This window comes from Gymnoscopelus microlampas (genome assembly GCF_963454915.1).
Source record: "Gymnoscopelus microlampas genome assembly, chromosome: 13".
Taxonomy (NCBI): Eukaryota; Metazoa; Chordata; class Actinopteri; order Myctophiformes; family Myctophidae; genus Gymnoscopelus; species Gymnoscopelus microlampas.
In genome coordinates this window covers 39,619,336-39,642,016 of record NC_139950.1, presented here as the reverse complement: position 1 = coordinate 39,642,016, position 22,681 = coordinate 39,619,336, and the positions used below count along the sequence as shown (strand labels likewise).

Below are 22,681 nucleotides of genomic sequence, written 5' to 3'. Positions count from 1 at the left end.
GTTCATTCAAATCTGTCGGAGTTCACAATTCCTGTTGCCCTACATCATTATAACTTAAAATTAATTTCCAAGAATGTCTAATAATGGAGCCGTGACTTAACTTAACACTTGGGGTGCCAGCATTTTTTCATAACAACTTACGTTGGGTGCCAGCATTCTCCCCATTGACTGCGCTTTACTGTTTAAAGCTCTAGACTCCACGACGAGCAAATCTATGTAAAAAAAAAGCATCCATTCATTATACATAGAGGTCTCGTACAATCGGGGGAAAAAAATTAAAAACATTCGGTAATCCATTCCATAGTTGCAGCCAGTTGAAAATAGTCAAAAATACATTGTAAAAAAAAAAGTACACAGGAGCCGAGATACAGGCTTTTGAAGTCATAAGTTAACCAGGAAGTGGATTAAAGTCTAAATCTTCGAAAAATGATATCTCCTGGTGCTGTGAAAAGAAAAAAAAAACAGTATATATACGGTTTTGGCACTCAACAGTTGTATTTGAAAAGAAGTATATATACGGTTTTGGCACCCAATGTGTTAATGGAGCCGTGTCGTTCTGCACCCATCCACAGGTTCTCACCCCCTGGCCAAATACGTGGCCTCATTCGACAGCAGATTCAATAGCATCTTCATGGACACCGCATGGAGGGAGCTGTTCTGCAGGACAGAACGGCCCACCTCAGGTATGAACATTGTGTTCTTCACCACTGTGACTAAAATTATAATCCTGATTATTGTGCTGAATGTTGTTATTCAATTCAATTCAATTTAATTGCATTAAAGTGTCAAATCACAACAAGTTGTCTCAAGACACTTTACATGTAGAGCAGAGACCCGACAGTCCCACCCTGAGCAAGCAATTTTGCGACAGTGGCAACGAAAAACTCCCTCTTAACTGGAAGAAACGTCAGGCAGACCATAGGCTCTAGGGTTGGGGCCTTCTGCCTCGACCGTGTCGGGGGGAAAGAAGAGAGAGAGAGGGAGAGACAAGTAGTAACAATAACAATAGTAGCAATCACGATTATTAATCATGATCATTGAATATAGTGATTTTTTTGGGTGGGAAAATATTATTTTATTTGAAAAATATATATGCTTATTGCTGCCATAGATAGATAGATCATTGCCCAACCCTCATGTGTTTGTAAGACACAATTTTAAGCATACAACATGTATTACAATATATTCACATAATACATTCAATTACATCACAGAATTATACAGAGTGTTCCGTCTTTTCTCCCAAGCTTGACAAATACAATCTGCCGCAACAAAAGCTCCTTTAACAAAACATATCTCAAGCTTTTCATCAATCATCTAACTCAAGGATATCGCCGTCAAATAGAAGACAATCTTACTATCAAATACCTCTCTTATATCGTCATCGTATTTAGAGCAGTAAAACAAAAAGTGAACCTCGTTTTCAATTTCGCCAAGTTCACAAAACAAACAGTATCTCTCTTCCTCTGGAGTGGCATTAACCCTGTGTCACTTTAGATCTCTTTGGCTATTCAGAAATAGCAGATATACAAGCTCATAGCGCGGCACCGAGTGCCGCGCTATGAGCTTGTATATCTGCTATTTTTGAAAAATCTTGAAAAAATTTTTTTTTGATTTTTTTTTTTCAAAAAACTGTTAGGATTTAGAAAACATTTTTAAGAATGGCCTCAGGTCTTAACGGGTTAAACCTGCCAGTCTCTAGAGCTAATGGTAATGTTCCTGACCGTATTTGTGCACGTATCTTTGGCCAAATACTACTGTATGTAATGTCCTCTGTGACTTTATCGTTCCCCTGTGAGCCCGCTGGATGTGGAGATGGGTTGTAAAAAAATGTTCTGGTTGTTAACTTGCGTAATCATGGGGAGACGAGGGCAAGGTGAAGTAGTTTACCAATTAAGAGGTTTGAATGAATTGCCAAGTTTCACGATTACGTAATTGTGAAACCTAACATCACGATTTTAGATTACTTAACGATTAATTGTGCAGCCCTACTGCATATTCGGGAAAAACCTCATTGTTACTTTGTCCATTTGTAACTCTGAGCAGGGTCCCCATGGTCATGAAATTCCTGGAAATATTTTGAAATTAGAAAAAGTTTGGAATTTATCAAGGGTCCTGTAAGGTATGCATTGTTTTTTGGCTATTGATTTTGTTAATAAAATACATTTTCCAAAACATGTATAACGTTACACTAAATATGTAACAACAAGTAGTTTTTCGCCGAACCGGCTGCGTGATTGCAGCCTAATGTATACCGGACATGACAAAAAGAACAGATCTACAAGCTCACAACATGCTGCAGCGTGATGCGTAGTTTGTTAGTAAATTTGGCACAACATTTTTTATGGATTTATACCATTCTATGCTTTATTTTTGCTACACTTCCTGTCTTTGGCCAATGCACATAGGAGTATGAGACTCATTATTTCACTGAATGGTTTTTATATAGGCCTGGAAATTCGGTTAAATATTCTGGGAAAGTTTTTGAAATTCATTGGTTAAAAACCCTGTCTGAGCATGTACATATGTAACCAAATGGACCCCGTCAGGGTCATACATTTGTGTACACGCTCAAGAGTTAAATGAACACTCATGATTCCCACAGTGTAGTCGTTGTAATCTGGACACGGAACAGGCCCCGCTAGTGTGTCTCATGTTCAACTCACCGTGAAAGAGAAAAGAAATGGGATCAGAGTGTCGGGTCAGAGAGAGGCTGATGGATGTTTTTTGAGGCTCTGAGGTCCGGTGGTGACTGTGGGGACCGACCGGGCTCGGTTCCATCATCATCACACTGTCTGGTCCCTCTCAGCCACTAGCCCATTAAGACCTGAAGAAGCATCTGTGTCATCCTTAGATTTGAGCTAAAAAAAACATTATTTTACACTTTGGCTATTCAAAAATAGCAGATATACAAGCTCATAGCGCGGCACCGAGTGCCGCGCTATGAGCTTGTAGATCTGCTATTTTTGAGAGATCGTTACAAATGTGTGCAAATCTTTGAATATATACTTTTTTTTAAAGAGACATTTTTAACTAAAATCTTTGCTTCTGGGGGGGTCCCTGGAACTAAATAATTTGAGATGGGGGGTCCGCGGCCAAATACATATCATTCTGGGGGTCATTGACATGAAAAAGTTTGGAAACCACTGATATAGAAACATACGTTTCTTCCAAAAACAGTTAGGATTTAGAAGACGTTTATGTAGAATGGGCCTCAGGTCTTAATGGGCTAGAGAAACCCATCTGGAGCCTCCTAGATGATGAAAAGAAGCGCTCATCCGGACTCACAGGACTCCGCCGGGGCAAATTCAATCATTTATCCTTCAGGGTTGTCGGACTCGATCAGAACCAAAGCTACGATGAAAATGTCAGATGACAGACGACTTAGGTTTGGCTGTGTGTGTGGTCACCTGTAAATCCAGGGGGGGAGGGTGGTGCGGGTGCAGAGATTATAATGAGGATTGGGAGACCGCTATCGACCAATTAGATTTTTACATCTGTGAATACCTGCTGTAGCTTGATGCTGAACCACAGATGGTATAGGTGTTATCTGGTGGCTATAACATTAGTGAACATTAGCTTAATTAAGCTTAAACATCCAATTCAAACCTTTAAATGTTTTACTACTTTTGGTCCCTATTTTGGGCACGTCATTATAGGCATAAAATAAACATGGCAGATCTACAAGATGAGCTTGTAGATCAGCTATTTTCGCTATTTGTTTTACGACGAAGTATTAAGTGGTTAATATTGTCTTTACAGATTTGAAGTGAAGTTGTAATTAGGCTTCCAATTAGCCACCTACCCTCATGCAGCTTGTATGTCTCCCACGGGTTGCCAATTGCCACAGGCTATGAGGAGGCAGGCACACACACACACACACACACACACACACACACACATACACACACACACACAGAGAAAAACACAAACACAAGCCTCTCTCCATCCAGCCTCCTCGGTTCTAACTGGTGTCAAACCCATTTCTTATCATTTTCGCTTGACCCCTACATTTCATTTGCTTCGCAAAATAATTAGCTACATCTGCAAAGAGAAACAGGGCCCCCACAGAGTCACGAATAACGCTCAAACTCGGGTCAGAAGGACAAGTGAGAATTGGCTGAACGAGAGAGAATTCACTGCTTCCTCTCCTCTATAACAGCCCTATGAGAGCCCAGACGCATTATTATGAATTAATATTACATGTCTGCACAACACTGTAGGCAATGTTGTGCATGCTTGCTTACAGAGAGAGGATTTATTTTCACTTTATCTGCCGTTTGCCAGCTGGAGTGCAGTGTGAAGCACTGAGCTAAAACGAAGGGCCGAGCCAAATCACTCTGAGCCCCGCTTTGAATGTGACACACCTGATGGTATGGTGTGGCCCATATCTGGCCCACTTGTCTTGTGCTTGACATGTAGTTCTATGTATCTTGTGGTTGACCTTATTTTTAAATCATTATACAATAAGTAGGTATTGTATGTACCAACCACAGAGTATATAGAACATTGGTTCTCAAAGTGGGGTCTGGGGACCCCCCAGTTAGGAACCAAATGGACCCTTATGGGTCTGTAACTCAGAGAGTGTACAAATGGAACCAAATGGACCCTAACGGGTCCATTTGGTTCCATTTGTACACTCTCAGAGTTGAATTAACATTGATTTTACAATATAAATTGGGGTTCCAGAGATATAAATGCCAATCGGGGTCCGTAGCCTAATAATGCAAACTGGGGGTCCTTGAAATTAAAATGTTTGAAAATCACTGCTAGAGCTGTAAAAATCTTCTCTTATGGGGATCCCTGGCATATCTTTTCAAATGGAGGTCCGCGGGCTAATAAGTGTCAATTTCGTCGGCACTGTGTATGAGAAGCCATATTTCTCACTTGTGTGTGTGTGTGTGTGTGTCTCTGGCAGATAACATCGATGTAGCAGGACGAGTCGTTCAGTATCTGGCAGGCGCTAACGTGTCCCACCAGTTCCCCATCTCTGAAGCCATGCTCACCTACAAACAGAAGAGGTAAGCAAGAGAGTGACGTTATCGTTGCATAATTCTGTGCGTGTGTGTTTTGTGCTTCCGTTTTATGTTATCTCGCATGCCTGTCTGTTGGAATGATTTCCAACATGCTGCTTTGATGTTATGTGTAAACCCCCTACTGTCTCTATTTAACATTACATCTCAGATAAAGCACAGTTAGGGGCTAAACAGTCAGCTAAGCTCACCTGCCAAGGCCTTGATCCTTGTCATAAAGAGATATGAATGTATTTGCATGTGGGGAAACGTCTAAATCTAAAATCTAAAATATATGCACATGCATGCAAACTCACACACACAAACATGCACATACCATGGTGGACACACACACACACACACACACACACACACACACACACACACACACACACACACACACACACACACACACACACACACACACACACACACACACACACACACACACACACACACACACACACACACACACACACACAGACTGCTGTGATGTGTGATTATGCACCTTTTAGTCAGGTCATTTCCTCTGTAGAGCTACATCATGATCGCTTTCGACATAAATATCTGCTTCCTAGTTTCGAGCCTGACGGCACCATAGGCAAATGAGACATTCAGGACCGGTTTAAGCCCACCGTCCATTCAGTGCCCATACCCTAGGTGGAGTTGCCGAAAGGGCCATTCTGTGTGGAGTTTGCATGTTCTCCCCGTGTCCGCTAGGGTAGGTACCCACACAAAAAAACATGCAGTAATCCTGGTCTCTATACTGCCTCCCCCTGGTCAGCCGGTGCGCCTGATGGAGGGGAAAGGAACTGGTTGGAATAACGTGTTCCTTCCACGCGCTATAGTACGTCCAACCGGGGAAACTCCCCCCCCCCCCCCCCCCCCTGTCAGGTGATAAGAAGCGGCTCGCTAGCTCCTCATGCATTGAAGGAAGCATGAGCTCAGTACGGGGCTCTCCCCAGGCTGGCAGAGGGAGAGTAGCGCCCGGGATTACATGCTTAGGCATTGGCTCTGGGTGAAAAATGGGTTACAAAAATCGTGGGATAAAAACTTTGTTTAAAAAAAAAGCCCACCTTCCATCAGAGAGATCACACACTCAGTCACATTACAAACATGACCGTCGTGCACACATACACACACACACACACACACACACACACACACACACACACACACACACACAGACTCCTTTTGGCTTGCCGCCTTTAAAACACAGAGACCCTGTTTATTTGCTTGTGTGTGTCTGTCTGTTTGTTTTGTTTTTCTTCTAGGTTTGATCGAACCCCTCCCTCTCTTTGTCAGAGTGGCTTCCTAGTAGACAGGAGGTACTTGAATTACAACATGACAATTTAACACTATATTGCATTCCTTCTTCCCCCTCCTTCCGCTTCCCTTTGCTTTGCATTCAAGGAAGAGAAGTTTGTATTTTGATTTTTACATCAGGTATCTAATTCAACTGTTTTTTTACACCGTTGGTCGTTCCCCCACCTCCCCCTCTGTTCTCCATTTGGCTTGAACGTCTTACTGTGTGTGTCAACACATTTCCCTTTTCACACTCGATACTCACTGTAACCTCCACTACAACGCACTCTGTCCTGACTTGTCTGCCTGGGTTTGCTGTGACTTTGATTCTTGACTGTCATTCCTGTGTTTCTGTTGGTGTGAAGAAATGCCTAACAACCTTAAAACAATATCACTCTGTGAGTGAAGGAGAATTCACGTTTCTTTCATGTGACATTCATCAATTGATGGTTATTTTAGCGGTAGCCCGCTGCCAATGGTAAGTGAATGGGGAGTAGGGTTTTCATAAATTGGCCTCCTTTCTTTCATGTTTCATTCAACATGAAAGAAAATGGCGTTGGTCATGTAAGGTGATTTTTAAGATGAGCTGCCATGTGAGGAACATGTCCCATGACTCCAGTATTGTACCGATATCTGATGTCAAAACCCCGCCCGCTGGTCATAAAGACATTTTTCTATTCTGAAATCCTAATTTTGCCTTTTTTCGCCATTGTATGTCACAAAAGTAGCAGAAATAGCAGATCTACTAGCATAAAACGCGTCGCAGTTCTTGTTATACTGATGTTGACTTTATGAACTTAAATACGAATACATTGGACATAAAAAAGACAATAGAATTTTAATACTAGTCATATACTAGTCATTAAGCTACTAACATAGACTGAAGTAATTAAAGCGGGTCATGTTTGCATGTTTGGAATTGTAACAGCTGAAATCAATAATATATCAGTAATCCGATATTAACCTGCGGGCCGCATTAAGTGAAGATGGGCGGCCACATGTGCCAGTTGCCCATGTATATGTACTAGTGTCATGTTCAGGGGGTGTACTCTACAGTACATCATGGCTGGGGGATGCACTTCAAGTACATCAAGCTGCCTCACGCTACAGTAACAGGAGACAGGCTCCTGACCTATAGGCCAAATGTCTAGTTGGCTATTAAATAGCTAAGTCGTTTTTTAACCTTTCCATACGAAAAAGAAATATGTAAATGGTCTATCTACAAGCTCACGAAACACATCGCATCGTGACGTGTTGAGAGCTTGTAGATGAGCTATTTTCACAAAATAAGTGTCCAATAGCGCTATATTCCGATAGCAATCATTGGTATAGACTGGCGTTTGTTCAGTGACAGGGGTCTACTTGTCTCTCCAGCTCTTTAGTCTTTAGTAAGCAGAAAATATATTTTCAGGTCGGATACTAAATTCAGCTTAATCAGGAGAGGGAATTCATGCAGGATAAACAAGTGTAATTGGAAATGAAAATGAAAATGAGCGGACAAAATTGGAACTGGGACACTATAAAATTAAAGATGATAAATGGGTTTTCTCTCCTAATATGAGGTAATTGTCGACCCACCTGAAAATCTATTTTGTTTTTATTAAAGAGATGGGGAGACCCTTGTTACTCAACAAACACTCAATAACAATGATTACTGTCAGAATATAGAGCTTAAATGTTTTTACAAAAACAAAACCGAGAACCAGCACCTTTTGTTTTAGTGATTAATTTTTAAATTGGGGTCCCAGGGAGACACTAAATGTCTCTTTTCGGTCTCGAGGTGAAAATGTTTGGGGAGCCCCATGTCTAGGAGAGCGTTTGTGTGCCCGTCCGTGCCTCCCTGTTTGAGCGAGATTGACGTCATCTTACATCACGACATCAGAGATCCTCAGGGAAGCCACACCGTTAAGACCGTTGTCTCATTAAATGGGATCATTTATTCATGACCCAGGAGGCGTGGTTTGGACGTCAGGACTTTGGTAACACTATTCATTAAGCATTAACGGTGGTTAACCCATTAAGACCTGGAACTGTGTCATTTTTAGATTTGAGCTGAAAAGCATTATATTACACTTTGGGCTATTCAAAAATAGCAGATATACAAGCTCATAGCGCGGCACCGAGTGCCGCGCTACGAGCTTGTAGATCTGCTATTTTTGAAAAATCGTGAAAATGTGTGCAAATCTTTGAATATATATTCAACTCAAATCGTTGCCTCTGGGGGTCCCTGGAACAAAATATTTTGATGGGGGTCCGCGGCCAAATACATATAATTTTGGGGGTCCTTGACATGAAAAGGTTTGAGCACCACTGATATAGAAACATACGTTTTTCAGAATACTGTTGAGATTTAGGAGACATGTAGAATCGGCTTCAGGTCTCAATGGGTTAAACAGAGAGGACAAGGAGAACAAAACCAAACGCCTGATCTCAGGGCTATACTCTCTGACCCCAGAGAGACATTGGAAACTCACTCACATGTGCAGAAAAAAACGCGTGAATTCTCTTTTTTCTAACATTTTTATAAACAAATATTCCAAAGGGTATAGTTCGGAATCACTCTGGCGTGTGACATGATGACACTCAAATAAATGTACTTCCCTTACGATTTGGATCTATGGCAGCAGGTGTGGTTTTCACGGGACTGTGGTATTCAAACTGTATTTCATGCTTAACAACAGCACGGATCTTTGTCGGGTGTGTTTCCTCGGGGCAGGTGCTTAACTGCACGCCATGCGGTACATCTGTTAATCCCCTCAGAGACGGTACACAGGAACAGAAGGGCGTTCGGTTTAGACCTAGCATGTTGAAAAGGTCACGCCTGCTGCTCGATCCTTCAGTCTGGTCAGCGCAGTTGAGAGCAGTGACATCTATACAGCCGCAGATTCCTTATTAGAGCCCTGATGCAGTTTAAAATAAGCACACCGTAGTACCTTATCTGGAAGAACCCTATGCTCTGTCTACTTCCAACCTAGCCTGGTTCCAGACGAATCTGCCATTGCAAAAAAAAAAAGCCTGTGGCAGATTGGATCTGGCCCCTAGAGATTGGATTTCTCTCCCTCCGAAGTTGTGAGGGACCAATCAGGGCCCAGTATGTTTATCACCAGAGGCATTTTTTGAATTTGCCCCTCGGAAATGCAGGTTCCACGCAGAGATTCCAGACTAGTATCTACGCAGTGATATTGGTCTGGCCATGCCAGGCTAGTTCCAATCCAGTCTATACCGTAACCACCCGTAAGCACTATTTTCATGCAACAAAAACAGCCGATCTACAAACTCACAATGTGTTGCGAGCTTTGTAGATCTATTTGTTGCCTATAATGACATGGCCAAAATAGCCAGGCTTAATGTGGTTAACCCATTAAGACCTGGAACACATCTGTGTCACTTTAGATTTCTTTGGCTATTCAAAAATAGCAGATATACAAGCTCATAGCGCGGCACCGAGTGCCGCGCTATGCGCTTGTAGATCTGCTATTTTTGAAAAGTCTTGAAAAAAAATGTGTTCGATTTTAAAAAAGATTGGATTTAGAAAACATTTTTAAGAATCGCCTCAGATCTTAAAGGTTTAAGATGCCCCCCCCCCCCACCCCCGGAGTCATTTTGGTTGTAAGGAGCGGTCGTCTCATTCATCTCATTGTAGCGTAACCCCCCCCCCCCCCCCCCTCCAGAATAACCACATTCCACCCACTCAACCAACCAGGCATGTGCCATCACATCCCACTGTGATGGGACATGAAGTATGGGCCATGCACAGGCCATTATGTCATTCTTCCAGGGCCATCGAGTCATTCATTTCCGACCCTGGAGTGTTTGAAACCTTAAAAAAGCCCCATTCCCCCTGATCTGGCTCACACAGGCCGCTTGTCCCTCTGTCTCTGTTCACAGCCCTGATGACGACTCCTGTCAGAAATTTGTGCCATTTATTGGGGTAAGACACGATTTTATACCTTTTTTTTAATGCACACAGTAGGCCTGACTTCAAGTAGTCGAATAGTTGACTAATTAGTCGAGGGGTGTCTGAGTCGACTGCCAATCTCTTAGTTGAATTATATTATTGAATTATATTAGCTGAATTATATTATATATATATTAACTCAATTCCTGCCAATCACGCATAAATGCGATATATTAAATAGCGCACTTGGCCGCCAAGATCGCATAAATGTGTTCTATTGAAAAATTAAAACAATTAAAAACAAATTGAATTTTTTTTTTTTTTTTTTTTCAATTTGACCCAAAGACCAAGGAGATATGATTTTTCGAAGGAAAAGACTCCCATCCACTTCCTTGTTAACCTAAAACTTAAAAATGATGTATCTCAGGTCCTGAGTACTTTTTAAATTTCAATGAAAAATCTTTGGCAGACAACAGCAAAAAATCTGAAATAACTCTGGCAGGCGAAGTGTTAACTATTAGTTTGCCAAAATTAGGATATACATCATGATTTATTGGGAGAAACCAATAGTATATGTTAAATCAGACACTAAGCACCCCTACAGCCCAAATGGAATGTTCCTCTATTGCATAACATATTTTTTGCATGATTTGATTGAGAGATTGTCAGTCGAATCAGACTGATTCAGACTGACTATTGGCAATTAGTCGCCAATCAGATTCGACTATACAAATCCTTAGTCGGGGACAGGCCTAGCACACAGTGACAAACACGGCGGCAATGCGTTCCGTGCCAGACTTTTAGTTGTTTTAAAGTTCATTTTGTTTTTGTTCTTTTCAGGTTGTGAAGGTTGGTATCGTGGAGCACAGCCTCTCAACCTCAGGTAAGGCTGTCTAACTAATGTAATGTTTGTCTACTCTAGACTGTAGCCAACAGCTACAGTACATACACACCGCTGTTGGTAGTAGTGCTTAGTATTACGTACTAGTAGGCAGTGGTGTGAAGTAATTAACTCAATTCCTGCCAATCACGCATAAATGCGATCTATTAAATAGCGCACTTGGCCGCCAATCACGCATAAACGCGTTCTATTGAAAAAACTGAAAAAATATTGAAAAAAAAAAAATATATATATTTTTTTCAATTTGACCCAAAGACCAAGGAGATATGATTTTTCTAAGGAAAAGACTCCCATCCACTTCCTTGTTAACTTAAACACCTAAAAATGATGTATCTCGGCTCCTGAGTACTTTTTAAATTTCAATGAAAAATCTCTGGCAGACAACAGCAAAAAATCTGAAATAACTCTGGCAGACGAAGTGTTAAGTACAATTACTCAATACTTTTACTTTACTTGAGTAGTTAAAAATTTCAAAGCATTTTCTTCTACTCTGCTACATCTCAGAGGCAAATGTACTTTCCCCTCACTACAATTATTTGAAAACTTAAGTTACTAGTGATTTTTCAGATTTCCAACCAAACCAATTTCATGCTTCGGATATTAATTTATTATATAAATTCTACAAGCTCACAACACGTCGCGATTCAACGCGTTGTGAGGTTAAACATCTGCTATTTTCGAAAGATTTTGAAAAAGTTGAGTACTTTTACTCAAGTAAACTTTGAATGCAGGACTTTTCCTTGCGGTATTGCTACTTTTAGTTAAGTAAAAACATCCGAGCACTTCTTCCATCACTGCTAGTAGGCAGTGCTCCTGTCAATGACTTGTGAAGTCACACATTTTTAAATTGCTACCGACGTGAAACTTCCTCCATATAATTGCGTGATCTGTATAGATGAGAAGAAGTCGTCGAGGAACAGTGAGAGGGGTGAGCGTACGTACTCACAGCCCTACACAGAGTTTCAGTCTCAGCCACCAAGGGATTACCCCTCTCTGATCTAAATATATAATAAGGGCCGTAACATTCTACAGCTTGTATTTATGTATGAGCAAGCACAGCATGCGTGCATCGCACTGCTGTGTATAGGTTTCAACCAGTGACCCAGATTTACTTCCTGAAATACTGAGACTATCATGTTTGGCTCATAAAGATTATGGCCAGGATTGATTTAGCAGTTGTGAAGAATATATAAGAGTATAGACACTGAGAGTGTCACATCTGTGTAGAACTCGGATGTGTTTCAGTGGGTTCTTTCATCTTGGAAAAACCTCGAGGCCACTGTTTTCCAAAACAATGGGTCGGGGGACCATTTTTGGGGGGGTTTGCGATTAAATATTAAAAAAAAAAAGATGTTTCCTGCAATTTTTTCTTTCTTTTTTAAATAACAAAAAAACATTTTCAGAAAACGGCAGATCTACACGCTTGCGTCACGATGCAACGTGTCGTGAGCTTGTAGATCGTCTATTTTCACTATTAAATAGATCTCAACAGGTTGATTCATATTGTATTGTTGTGCGTTTTAGACGTCACACATTTCTCTCTCTTTGGGTCTCGGAGCTAAAAGGTTTCGGGAGGAAAGCACTGCTCTTTTTAGACCATTTATTTTCCTATTTGGCAGTGGACTCAGACGATGCCATGTGCGGCAACCCCGGCATCCTGTCATCCCCGACCCCCCCATCGGCTGGTCCGTATGGTAAAGAGATAGGAAGTACCCCTCCTCAGTCCCCGTCCGTCTCCACCGCCCTCTCTGGAGCTGGGTAATGACAAAGCAACTCTACACACACAAATAACACATTCCATCCGGGTCATTTTTTGATTTTTTTAGCTTTAACCATTATTTTATACTTTGGGCTATTCTCGGTGCCGCGCTATGAGCTTGCAGATCTACTATTTTTGAAAAATTGTGACACTTTGTGCAAATCTTTAAATATATATATTTTTAAAGCGAACATTTGTAACTCAAATCTTTGCTTCTGGGCGGTCCCTGGAATAAAACATTTGACAAATGTTCACGATCTTTCAAAAATAGCAGATCTACAAGCTCATAGCGCGGCACTCGGTGCCGCGCTATGAGCTTGTAGATCTGCTATTTTTGAAAAATCTTGAACATTTGTGCAATTTATTTTTACATATATATTTTTTTAAGCGAACATTTGTAACTCAAATCTTTGCTTCTGGGCGGCCCTCTGGAACGAAACATTTGACAAATGTTCACGATTTTTCAAAAATAGCAGATCTACAAGCTCATAGTGCGGCACTCGGTGCCGCGCTATGAGCTTGTATATCTGCTATTTTTCAATAGCCAAAGAAATCTTAAAATGACACAGATGCTTTCCCGGTCTTAATGGATTTTTTTTTTAATCTTTTGAATGTGATGTGTAACAGCTTGGTTTGCGAAAAAACAGAGTTTGACTTTTCTTTTACGACGCCACTCCCCCCCCCCCCCCCCCCCCCCCCCCAGTTCTCCGTGCACGGGCGAGGTGATGGGCCTGCAGGTGGACTACTGGACGTGGCAGGGCCCCGGCGAGAAGAAGAAGGAGGGCGAGAAGAGAGACGTGGGCATGAAGAACACCCTGAAGAGCAACTTCCGCTCCCTCCAGGTCAGCCGGCTGCCCAGCGGCGGAGAGCTCAGCCCTCCGCCCAGCATGGCCATGACCGTGGTCACCAAGGAGAAGAACAAGAAAGGTAACCCCAACCACGTGACTCAACAACGCACACAGTGTAAATAAAAACACATTAAGAACTGAGGCGATTCTTAAAAATGTTTTCTAAATCCTAACAGTTTTTTGAAAAAAAATCGAAACATTTTTTTCCCAAGATTTTTCAAAAATAGCAGATCTACAAGCTCATATTATATATCTGCTATTTTTGAATGTCTCTAGAACAGGGGTCTTCAAGTTTTCTTTTTTCAGCCCAAGGACCCCCTAGCTGAGAGAGAGATGAAGCAGGGACCCCCTCTATGTTGTATAAAATTGTGTTTTTATTTTGTTTTACTTGGTCTGCTCTTTTTTCCCTCTACACACCTATACCTCTTTAAAAATAGCAGAGCTCACAACGCCTCGCACTGCGAGGCGTTGTGAGCTTGTAGATTGGCTATTTTTGGCTAAAGTTCTCCTCAGAATAGGGATGCTAGGTGGCTGGTTAATGTCAAAAATATGATCCTATCACTCAAATAGTTGGCGGCCACCCTGTAGTAACTCTGAGGACCCCCTAGGGGTCCCCCCCCCCCATGTTGAAGACCTCTGTTCGAGAACAGGGGTCAGATGAATTTTTAAAATCTATTTAAAAAAAAATCTATGTCATCGGTGGCTCACCTGGTGGAGTGCATACTGAGATTAAAGCATGAACGTGCTTTAATCAGTTATATAAAATCTATATCATTAACATTGCATTCAGCAAGCAAGGAGCGGGGGGAGAGCCATATTGCTGGGTCTAATGTAAAAATTGAGAAGTGAAAAATATATACATTCTGTAGTAGCTGTAAAGACGTGTACGTTAAAGAATTCTTATTTTTATTTATTTATTTTTTTTACATCGGTGCGATCATTTATTCTTTCTTCCTTCATAGTGATTTTCCTCAGTAAGAAGCCCAAGGAGAAAGATCTGGACTCTAAGAGCCAAGTGATCGATGGTATCAGCAGGTTGATCTGCACAGCCAAGCACCAGCACACTATGCTGAGAGGTACTGTAGGACTGCACAGAGTGCTACTGCCATCTAGTGGTTATGCAAAGGGACGCTATTTTAATCTCAATATCTTATGAGAAGCTACTTTCTTAGAGCATAATGTATAAAATGAATTGTGTACTTAAAGAGTGTGTGTGTGTGTGTGTGTGTGTGTGTGTGTGTATAATACAGCAGTGGTTCTCAAACTTTTTCATGTCAAGGACCCCCAAATTGACACTTATTAGCCCACAGACCCCCATTTGAAGAATTATTATGCCAAAGAAGATTTTTTTTTTTACAGCTCTAGCTGTGATTATCAACCATTTTAATTTCAAGGACCCCCAGTTTGTCATGCATTATTAGGCTACGGACCCCCCATTTAATGGCATTTCTATCTCTGGGACCCCAATTTATATTGTAAAATCAATCCATTTGTACACTCTCAGAGTTACAGACCCATAAGGGTCCATTTGGTTCCTATCCATCTGGGATAGGGGACCCCCTGGAATTCCCTCAAGGACCCTTGGGGGTCCCCGGACCCCACTTTGAGAACCAATGTAATACAGTATATACCATAAATGGATTGGGTTTAATCTACTAGTTGTCAGGTGGTGCTCAATTACTGTCGATCGCTTTGTTTTCCAGTGTCTATCGATGGAGTTGAGTGGAACGATGTCAAGTTCTTCCAGCTAGCCGCCCAGTGGCCAACGCACGTCAAGCATTTCCCCGTGGGGGTCTTCGGTTACACCAAACCCATGTGACCCCAGCCACCGACCCCCGACCGACCGCCACCGACCGACACACTCTCCCCCTGCACTTGTCTCAATAGCGAGGCTAACAGAGAAAAAGAGAGGAAAGCCAACTCCCCGGGCCGGCAGTAATAGTTTTCCTGTGGAAACCTTACTGACTTTGTAACCGTGTGTTCAAATACACATAAACATTTCACGTTGTTCAAGTTGATATTATCGATGTTGACCTTGTTGGTTGTTGTTGTTGGGTTTTTTTGTTTTGTTTTTTACACAATATATAAAAAAAAGAACGACAAGTACTATTTTGTAAGTTCCTGTGCTGCCGCCTCGAATGTGTGTGTTTTCTTTTTTTGAGGTTTTTCTGACAATTTTTGCCACATTTCGGTAACGGCAGCTGTGTTTGCACTTTGTTTCTCATTAGCATTTTTATTATTTCTGTGAAATCCTTACGTTTTTATCGTTGCTCTATAGACAATGGAGAAGTATGATGGTGATGTGCAGTGTGACGCGCGTGCGTGCGTGCGTGTGTGAGATCATTTTGCGACTGTGTTCGTGTTTGTTAACTGAAAGTCAAAAAAGAATATTGCTGTGAATCTAGATGGAATCCTTCCCTTCTAACTCAAGTCTTCTGTTTTCTGACTTGTCTCTTATTTCATCTTTTCAACTCCCAACTTTTCCTTTTCTTTTTTATAGTAAGGAACATAACATATTACGTGTTTCTGCCTTTTGCTGTTAAAAGCACACTGTGTATCTATAACAAGTCGAGCAACATATTTGGGAAGGTAGCTATTGTGAATGTAGCTATAATGCATTTATATAACACATGTAAACAGTTCTTAAAGAAGATAACCATTCTTTTTTTTCTACTTCTTTTTTTTTCCATTGTAGGCGCTGAAGTTGAGTAGTGTCATTTCAGTATACTCAGTAAAATCCTCACTGTTCATCCACACTCTTAGATGAACATTGAGGATTTTGTGTAGATTCGTTACCTGAGGTTGGAGTTACTGTGCAGTTATAACCACTTTGAAACAGGGTCATCTGATACACAAGACCACATATTTGTTGATCTCTTACAGCTGAATGCCAAATGTAAGAAAACCCTTTAGTTGTGACTATGTCACGTCTATTTCTTTTTAAGGTGCTGATTGATGCATTTCGTTCTAAATTGCAATTTCCACCTGTAGTGTATTTGGCATTTCATTTCGGGTTTTGGCTCCCACTTATTTGTGAAAAGTGGTCAAAAATATGTTTGAATCCTTCGCAATGTACTCATATGTATATTGACATAGTGGACAACTGACCTGTCTCGCACACAGAAGTTGTCGGTTGTCTGAAATCTAAGGTCTGTGCTTCTTGATTAGGGCCAGATGTATAGTGATGTGCCAAAGTAAAAATGTGTTCTACAGTCCAACCAGCAGAGCATTTATCTAGTATATACACTTGTACTTTATTACGCTTCAGCCAGCTAATAGCCTTGAACGTTTGTTGTCATTACAGAGATCTGTATTGAGAGTACTGAGCTTGTAAAAAAAAAGATAAGAAAAGAAAAATATATATATTGTGAAGTGTTGGCATAATTATATTTGGCCATATTCTAAACATGTTATGCGTGTGCTGTACGTACATACATGCACACATTATATTAGCAGTCTGTTAATACGGCCTCATTGCGGCCAGATATGGAAATAGTACATAACCTAAAATGTAGTCTCATCTGACAGATTACCTATTCAGTATTGTATTGGCCTATTGTTTCTCCTTTTTGTACGTTTTTTTGATTCTCAAAATAATTTGTCTGACTTGAAAAGAACTGCTTTGATCCTAGTATCAAGTTGAGCTATTTAGCCGTTTTTAAATGGATTTGATGATAATGGGGGAAGCATATGGATTCTTGCCAGATATTCCTGTCACTGCCTGTGTGTGTCTTTGTTGGTGTGTTAAGTGTTTGATGGTACTCCCTCAATAGTGTTACTCGTGTGAACCTTTTGCAATAGGAAAAATGTGGACACAGAAAAGGGCCTTCTGTTTGTATGGGTTTTCTTTGCTGTTGCTTTTGTTTTTATAAAGTGGAAGACTTGCAAGCTTTGTTAGACTTTTTATAGTATTGTATATAAATATACAAGATGTACCATTGTGAACTGCAACTGTCCATTCCACTAAATTGAAAGCACAAATATTTACCCCCCTTGTATCCCACCCTAAATGCCAAATATTTCCTTAACCCATGACTTTAGATTTGTACAATGCAAAACACTACTACATGTCAATTCTTGTACATGCTCTCCCACTATGTAATGCACTTTCTTGTGGTTTCTTCACCTTCTCAGCTCTAATCGGGACACAATTTGGTTTTCAGGTGGAGCGTTACGACTCTTTATGTTTGAATTATTTACCACTACCTACATTCATCAGAAGGTTTGCAGTTTTTCTTTCTGTTTTAACACGACTCTTCTTTTTAGTGAAGTGGGTCATGTTTATGTCGATAGAGTTAAGCGCCTTCTGTTGTCTGGTCAACTACAATGCTCTCCGTGACTTCTTTTTTTTTTGCCGCATATTGAAAGGCTTTCTCATCACCTACCACCACCATATGTGTTTGCCTGCGATTGTACAGCCAGGTTGTCTATTTCATTTTTGAAGTGTTCACTATCTTCTCTTAACTGAGGGACGACCTGGCCCTTGTATATTTTGTAAAACCTGGGCTATGAAGTGCTAGCCATGGCAGTTGTGTGTGTGTGTGGTTAGGGGGGGGAATTCATGTGAGCTAGCCCTTTAAATACCGTTAAGGGCACAATTCAACAAGTGTATTTCAATGTATTTGACCTCAAGTTTTTTTTTTTTCTTCCCTAAATCCTAGAGGTAGCATGGGGGTGTTTTACATTACTGGATCAATGAGCCGGCTAATTACAGTAATGTTTCAATTTAACAATACGGACAATGCAGGAAATCACCTTAAGCATCACTTTTGCATTAGAGGTCAAACTACCAGGGGTTAAAATATGCTGTCTCATTGATCCCGTTATGCCTGATTTATACTTAGTGGCACACTGGCGTTGCGCACATGAAAACAGCTGTTTTACAAGCTCATGTCGCAGTGCGACAGAGCGCTTGTAGATCTAATTTCGGTGCGCGGCGACACGATGCAGAACCAAGTATAACTCAAGATTTACTTGAAATGCCACCCAGTGTCTTTGCACAAACCCTATTTTAAATGACATGACAGTATTTTTAAATTTACCACTAAAAATATGGGTTACTCTTTTGCATGTTTTACTAGATGTAAATATGTTTTGGAATTTTATATTGTTTTGTTTCTTTCCATGCTCTCACAAGCAGTTGTGTTTAATAAAATTTTTAATCTTCTGTACAAACAAATATTTGCCTTTATTCATATTTTCTCCCCTGACCAATTAGTCACTCAATACATCACGAACTATATTCGTTTACGATGCAAGATCCAGCTTTATACATTTTGTCCAGTGAGAACTGGTGGTGTCAATTCCAGTCCTAAACATGATACAGTATCCAGAGTCAAGTTTATATTGTCCATATTATTTTGCTGCGACTGAGGGCAGGTTGATGTAGCTCTTCATCGGTGGCAATGGTTTGATCTTGCGTCCTGCCCAGCCTCCCTTCCTCTGCCACAAGCCACTTGAAGGGCGAATGCCGAGCCACCTGTTGCGACCCGCTTTGCCAATAATCCGCTTGTTGTGATCGACGTTGGAAACACGGCCCACGGTTACCGTGCAGGTCTCCAGTACCTGTGTGTGTGACATCATTTCGTAATGTTAGTACATTTACTTGAGTATTTCCAATTTCCAAATATTGTACTTTTACTCCACTACAATTATTTGAAAACTTTTTTTTGTATAATTACAAAACGTACAGTAACCACTTCAGCCCTATATACATTTTGGATGCGACTCATTGTGAGCTTGTAGATCGGCTATTTTCAAAACTTGAAATGGGACATTCTGCACAATGAGTACATTTACTCAAGTACATTTTGAATTGCAGTATTGATATTTTTACTTAAGTAAAAGATTTGAGTACTTTTTCCCACCACTGCATAAATTGAAGTAAAATGCATTTGTTCTTTGAAGGGCGTCTAAAGAACCTTACCTGAACCTGCTGTTTTGAAGGGAGCTGAACAATGGCGGTTCCATTGACTTTTCGGAGCAGTACGCCACATGTGCCTTGAGCAAAAAAAAACATACAGTTTAGTATTCAACTGAGGTAGAATGATCAAATGTTACAGCAACTAACTACTAATACCATTGAGTTTTATTTAGGCTGCTCTGTATTCACATAACACAAGTAGTAAGAGATCGAAATGCACCAGATCTTAAATTGTGAATGATTTATTACCTGCAGCACGTATGTATTCAGCTCCTTTTCCTGGGTATATCTCCAGGCTGTTCACCAACGTACCCACAGGAAGAGCTCCGAGTGGGTAGGCATCACCCTCATTGGCTGAAACTGAGATATAACAAATGTATTAGTATTTTGATAACAAAGGGTAACAAATACCAAAACTGTCAAATGTTAACTAGGGCTGGGCAAAGAATGTCCCTGTCATTTTAAAAAGACACGTCATAGAGAAAAGTCATGAAGTTGTTTTAAAATTCACGTCTCTAGATTGAGCAGTGGAAGATCTGAGAACATTACAAGAGTGATGTCACTTGCTCACTCTAGAAACAGTTAAAGAAATGCTTTCACATCCCACTCCACAGGATGTCAAAGGTCCCTGTTCTGTGCCTCTTGAGGAAGCGAGTTAGATTGATATCCCCACCAGTGACTGACAAGTGCGCATAAATGGAAATGTCCTATAGTGAGCATTAAATCACCTTCAACCACATGGAATGCTAGCGCCCCTATTTTTGAGGGCAAACTTTTGGCAGAAATAGCCCACCTACAAGCTCACAATGCACTTCAACGTGACGCGTTGTGAACTTGTAGATCGGCTATTTTCGGCAACGGTATTTGGTGTAGACTAGAGGGAAAAGAGGACGGACCTATTAAAGACCCCTGGGGAACTTCGTTCAATGGTAAGAGGCAGTTTAACCAAACAAGCTGGCGGGTGGAACTCATACCTGCCATGCGTCCAATAACTGAAGATGTTTTGATGATATCTCCATTCTGCATGTTCTCTGTAGCAATGATCCATCGCTTCTTTTCGCCCCCGGCTACTAGAGCAATATCTGCAGATCTACTCAGAAAAACAAAAGTCAAACAGTGCGGTGACTGCGGTCAGTTGTTTGTGATTACTTACTTTTGTGGACAGACATGTTAATGACATTGGTAAATGTCTCTTGTGCTAAATAAGAGGACTTTCATTTCACCTGCATGGGTCATAACGAACTTCAACGACCTTCTCTTCAAAGACCTTGTCTTTGCCTGCTTCAAGGGGAAGTCGATGGACGTCTAACCAGCGATATAATTGTTTGTGTCCACCGCCGATGCCATGTGTCCGTATCCTTCCTGTGTGACAGAATAACAGTGAAAATGTGAAACCCAGCCAAGCAAATGGAATGACCTCATTACGATTCATTCTCATTGAACTTCAAATCCTATGTTAAACATGTGACCACTCTCCTATACCTAAGCCACAGAATGTGTTTAAATGTATATTTAATTGATAATAATTTCAGCTACAGAGATGTCACACTCACACCCTAGTACCTGCGTGTAGGGGAAGGGAACTGACATCACGTGAGTGTGTTGGAGATGCAAAACAAAAGGTGCTTCCGTGAATTTGGTTTAGGAGCTTGAAAAATGTATATTTGGACACCCCATCTTCGTTTTTCATAAGGTGGCGGTTGAGGAGAGTTACGGAACTTAACCATGCATTGCCTTTTCACTATCACTACATACGATCCGTCTCTCAATGCTAGCGTCTGTGTTGTTTGCAACCACTGTACGATTACAAATTTAAGTGACTACTATACCTGAGTGATCTCTGCCCCCCGTCTTCCTCATCCCAAGGGGTTTGATGGTGTAGTTCCCTGCCTTCTGTGTCTCCTTCCAGTCTCTCCGGTTCTGGTCCAAAGAGGCCGTTGTGAGGAACCCTCTGCATTGTGGTGATGGTGTGCCAAGGACACTTACAGGTGACTGGGTCATGAGGATGGAGTGAGTTCTATGAGCGGCCTGTCCTCCCAGCACCTGGAAAACATATCTGGTCATTTTGTGCAAGTTCAACGCCGTAAAATGAAATCCTTACATTCGCATATTGTGCAGTGGTGGAAAGTAACTTGAGCTCTATATATATGGTACATTTCGGCCATTTGAAAATAGCAGATCTACAAGCTCGCGATGCGACTTGTAAGCTTGTAGATCTGATATCTTTAAAAGATGTTTATACATTTGAAAACGTGTGGAATTGGACCTTCTGCATTATGAGTACTTTCTACTTTTGATACCAATACTTTCGTACTTTTACTCGAGTCAATTTTGAATTCCGGACTATTACTTGTAACAGAGTATTTCTACATAGCAGTATTGATACTCTTACTTAAGTAAAAGAAATGTGACATACCTGTGAGGACAGCAGAGTAGACTGGGACAGAGACAAAGTCCTCAGAGCTCTAGTTAGAGAAGACACCGCCATGACAACAACCAGGTCAAGATATTACACTGTGGATCAAAGAGGAGAAACCTTTAGTATGTAAGTATCTTTTTCCACAATAATACATAATGTCAGATGTTGTGTGTTAGATAACTAAACCTAGCATTCTAGCTACGCTACGATCAATTAACACCACCAATTAGTTATTAATTAATACTTTAAGTAATATATTCAACTAGTAACCTGGTTGCATTGGTACTTTAATATGTAGACATGATATTAATCCCAACCTTTAAAATAGCGTCCTTCAGAAAACTGCACGCAGTGGCCGTGTCGCATAGTTATGACGCATCTCCTACACACAAAACAGAGATTAAAGTGTTGTCCCTTTACACGACCACTAGATGGCAGTAGAACTACATTAGAGGTCACTGTCTGCCTGTTTCCAGGTCACAGTCAAATATGAGAAACCTTTGCTTTTGAGTTAGAAAAATGATCTGATATAAAAAACAAAACATTTCAGAAATGCTTCTTGGCCATAACTTTTATACCACTGGCAAGCCTGTTTATTTCCCTTTTTAAATGGTGC

At 40.9% G+C, this 22,681-nt stretch overlaps 3 protein-coding genes across 5 annotated transcripts in view; 1 reads left to right on the top strand and 2 right to left on the bottom strand.

Moving 5' to 3' along the window:
• The window catches only part of LOC311059257 (phosphofurin acidic cluster sorting protein 2), a 96,946-nt gene extending 81,126 nt beyond the window's left edge, over positions 1-15,820 (top strand). For 2 of the 3 annotated variants that reach the window (XM_084077002.1, XM_084077000.1), the window contains 9 exons: positions 573-683; positions 4,919-5,021; positions 6,287-6,340; positions 10,206-10,248; positions 11,056-11,098; positions 12,736-12,874; positions 13,579-13,802; positions 14,686-14,799; positions 15,427-15,820. In XM_084077002.1, the coding sequence (XP_083933128.1) occupies positions 573-683; positions 4,919-5,021; positions 6,287-6,340; positions 10,206-10,248; positions 11,056-11,098; positions 12,736-12,874; positions 13,579-13,802; positions 14,686-14,799; positions 15,427-15,542 (947 nt within the window). In that variant the 3' untranslated portion in view covers positions 15,543-15,820. The remainder of the gene's footprint in view (positions 1-572; positions 684-4,918; positions 5,022-6,286; positions 6,341-10,205; positions 10,249-11,055; positions 11,099-12,735; positions 12,875-13,578; positions 13,803-14,685; positions 14,800-15,426) is intronic. The other variant, XM_084077001.1, reaches the window with a different exon arrangement.
• Positions 1-22,681, bottom strand: part of mertka (c-mer proto-oncogene tyrosine kinase a) — a 412,118-nt gene that overhangs the window by 276,105 nt on the left and 113,332 nt on the right. The gene's annotated exons all lie outside the window — the stretch shown is intronic.
• mrpl2 (mitochondrial ribosomal protein L2) lies at positions 18,864-22,431 on the bottom strand. The gene is made up of 8 exons (XM_084077011.1): positions 22,383-22,431; positions 22,063-22,160; positions 21,476-21,689; positions 20,870-21,008; positions 20,621-20,736; positions 19,896-20,006; positions 19,650-19,723; positions 18,864-19,288 (listed from the first exon to the last, which is right to left on the bottom strand). The coding sequence occupies exons 2-8, from the start codon at positions 22,132-22,134 to the stop codon at positions 19,079-19,081; spliced, it is 936 nt and encodes a 311-aa protein (XP_083933137.1). The 5' UTR covers positions 22,135-22,160; positions 22,383-22,431; the 3' UTR covers positions 18,864-19,078.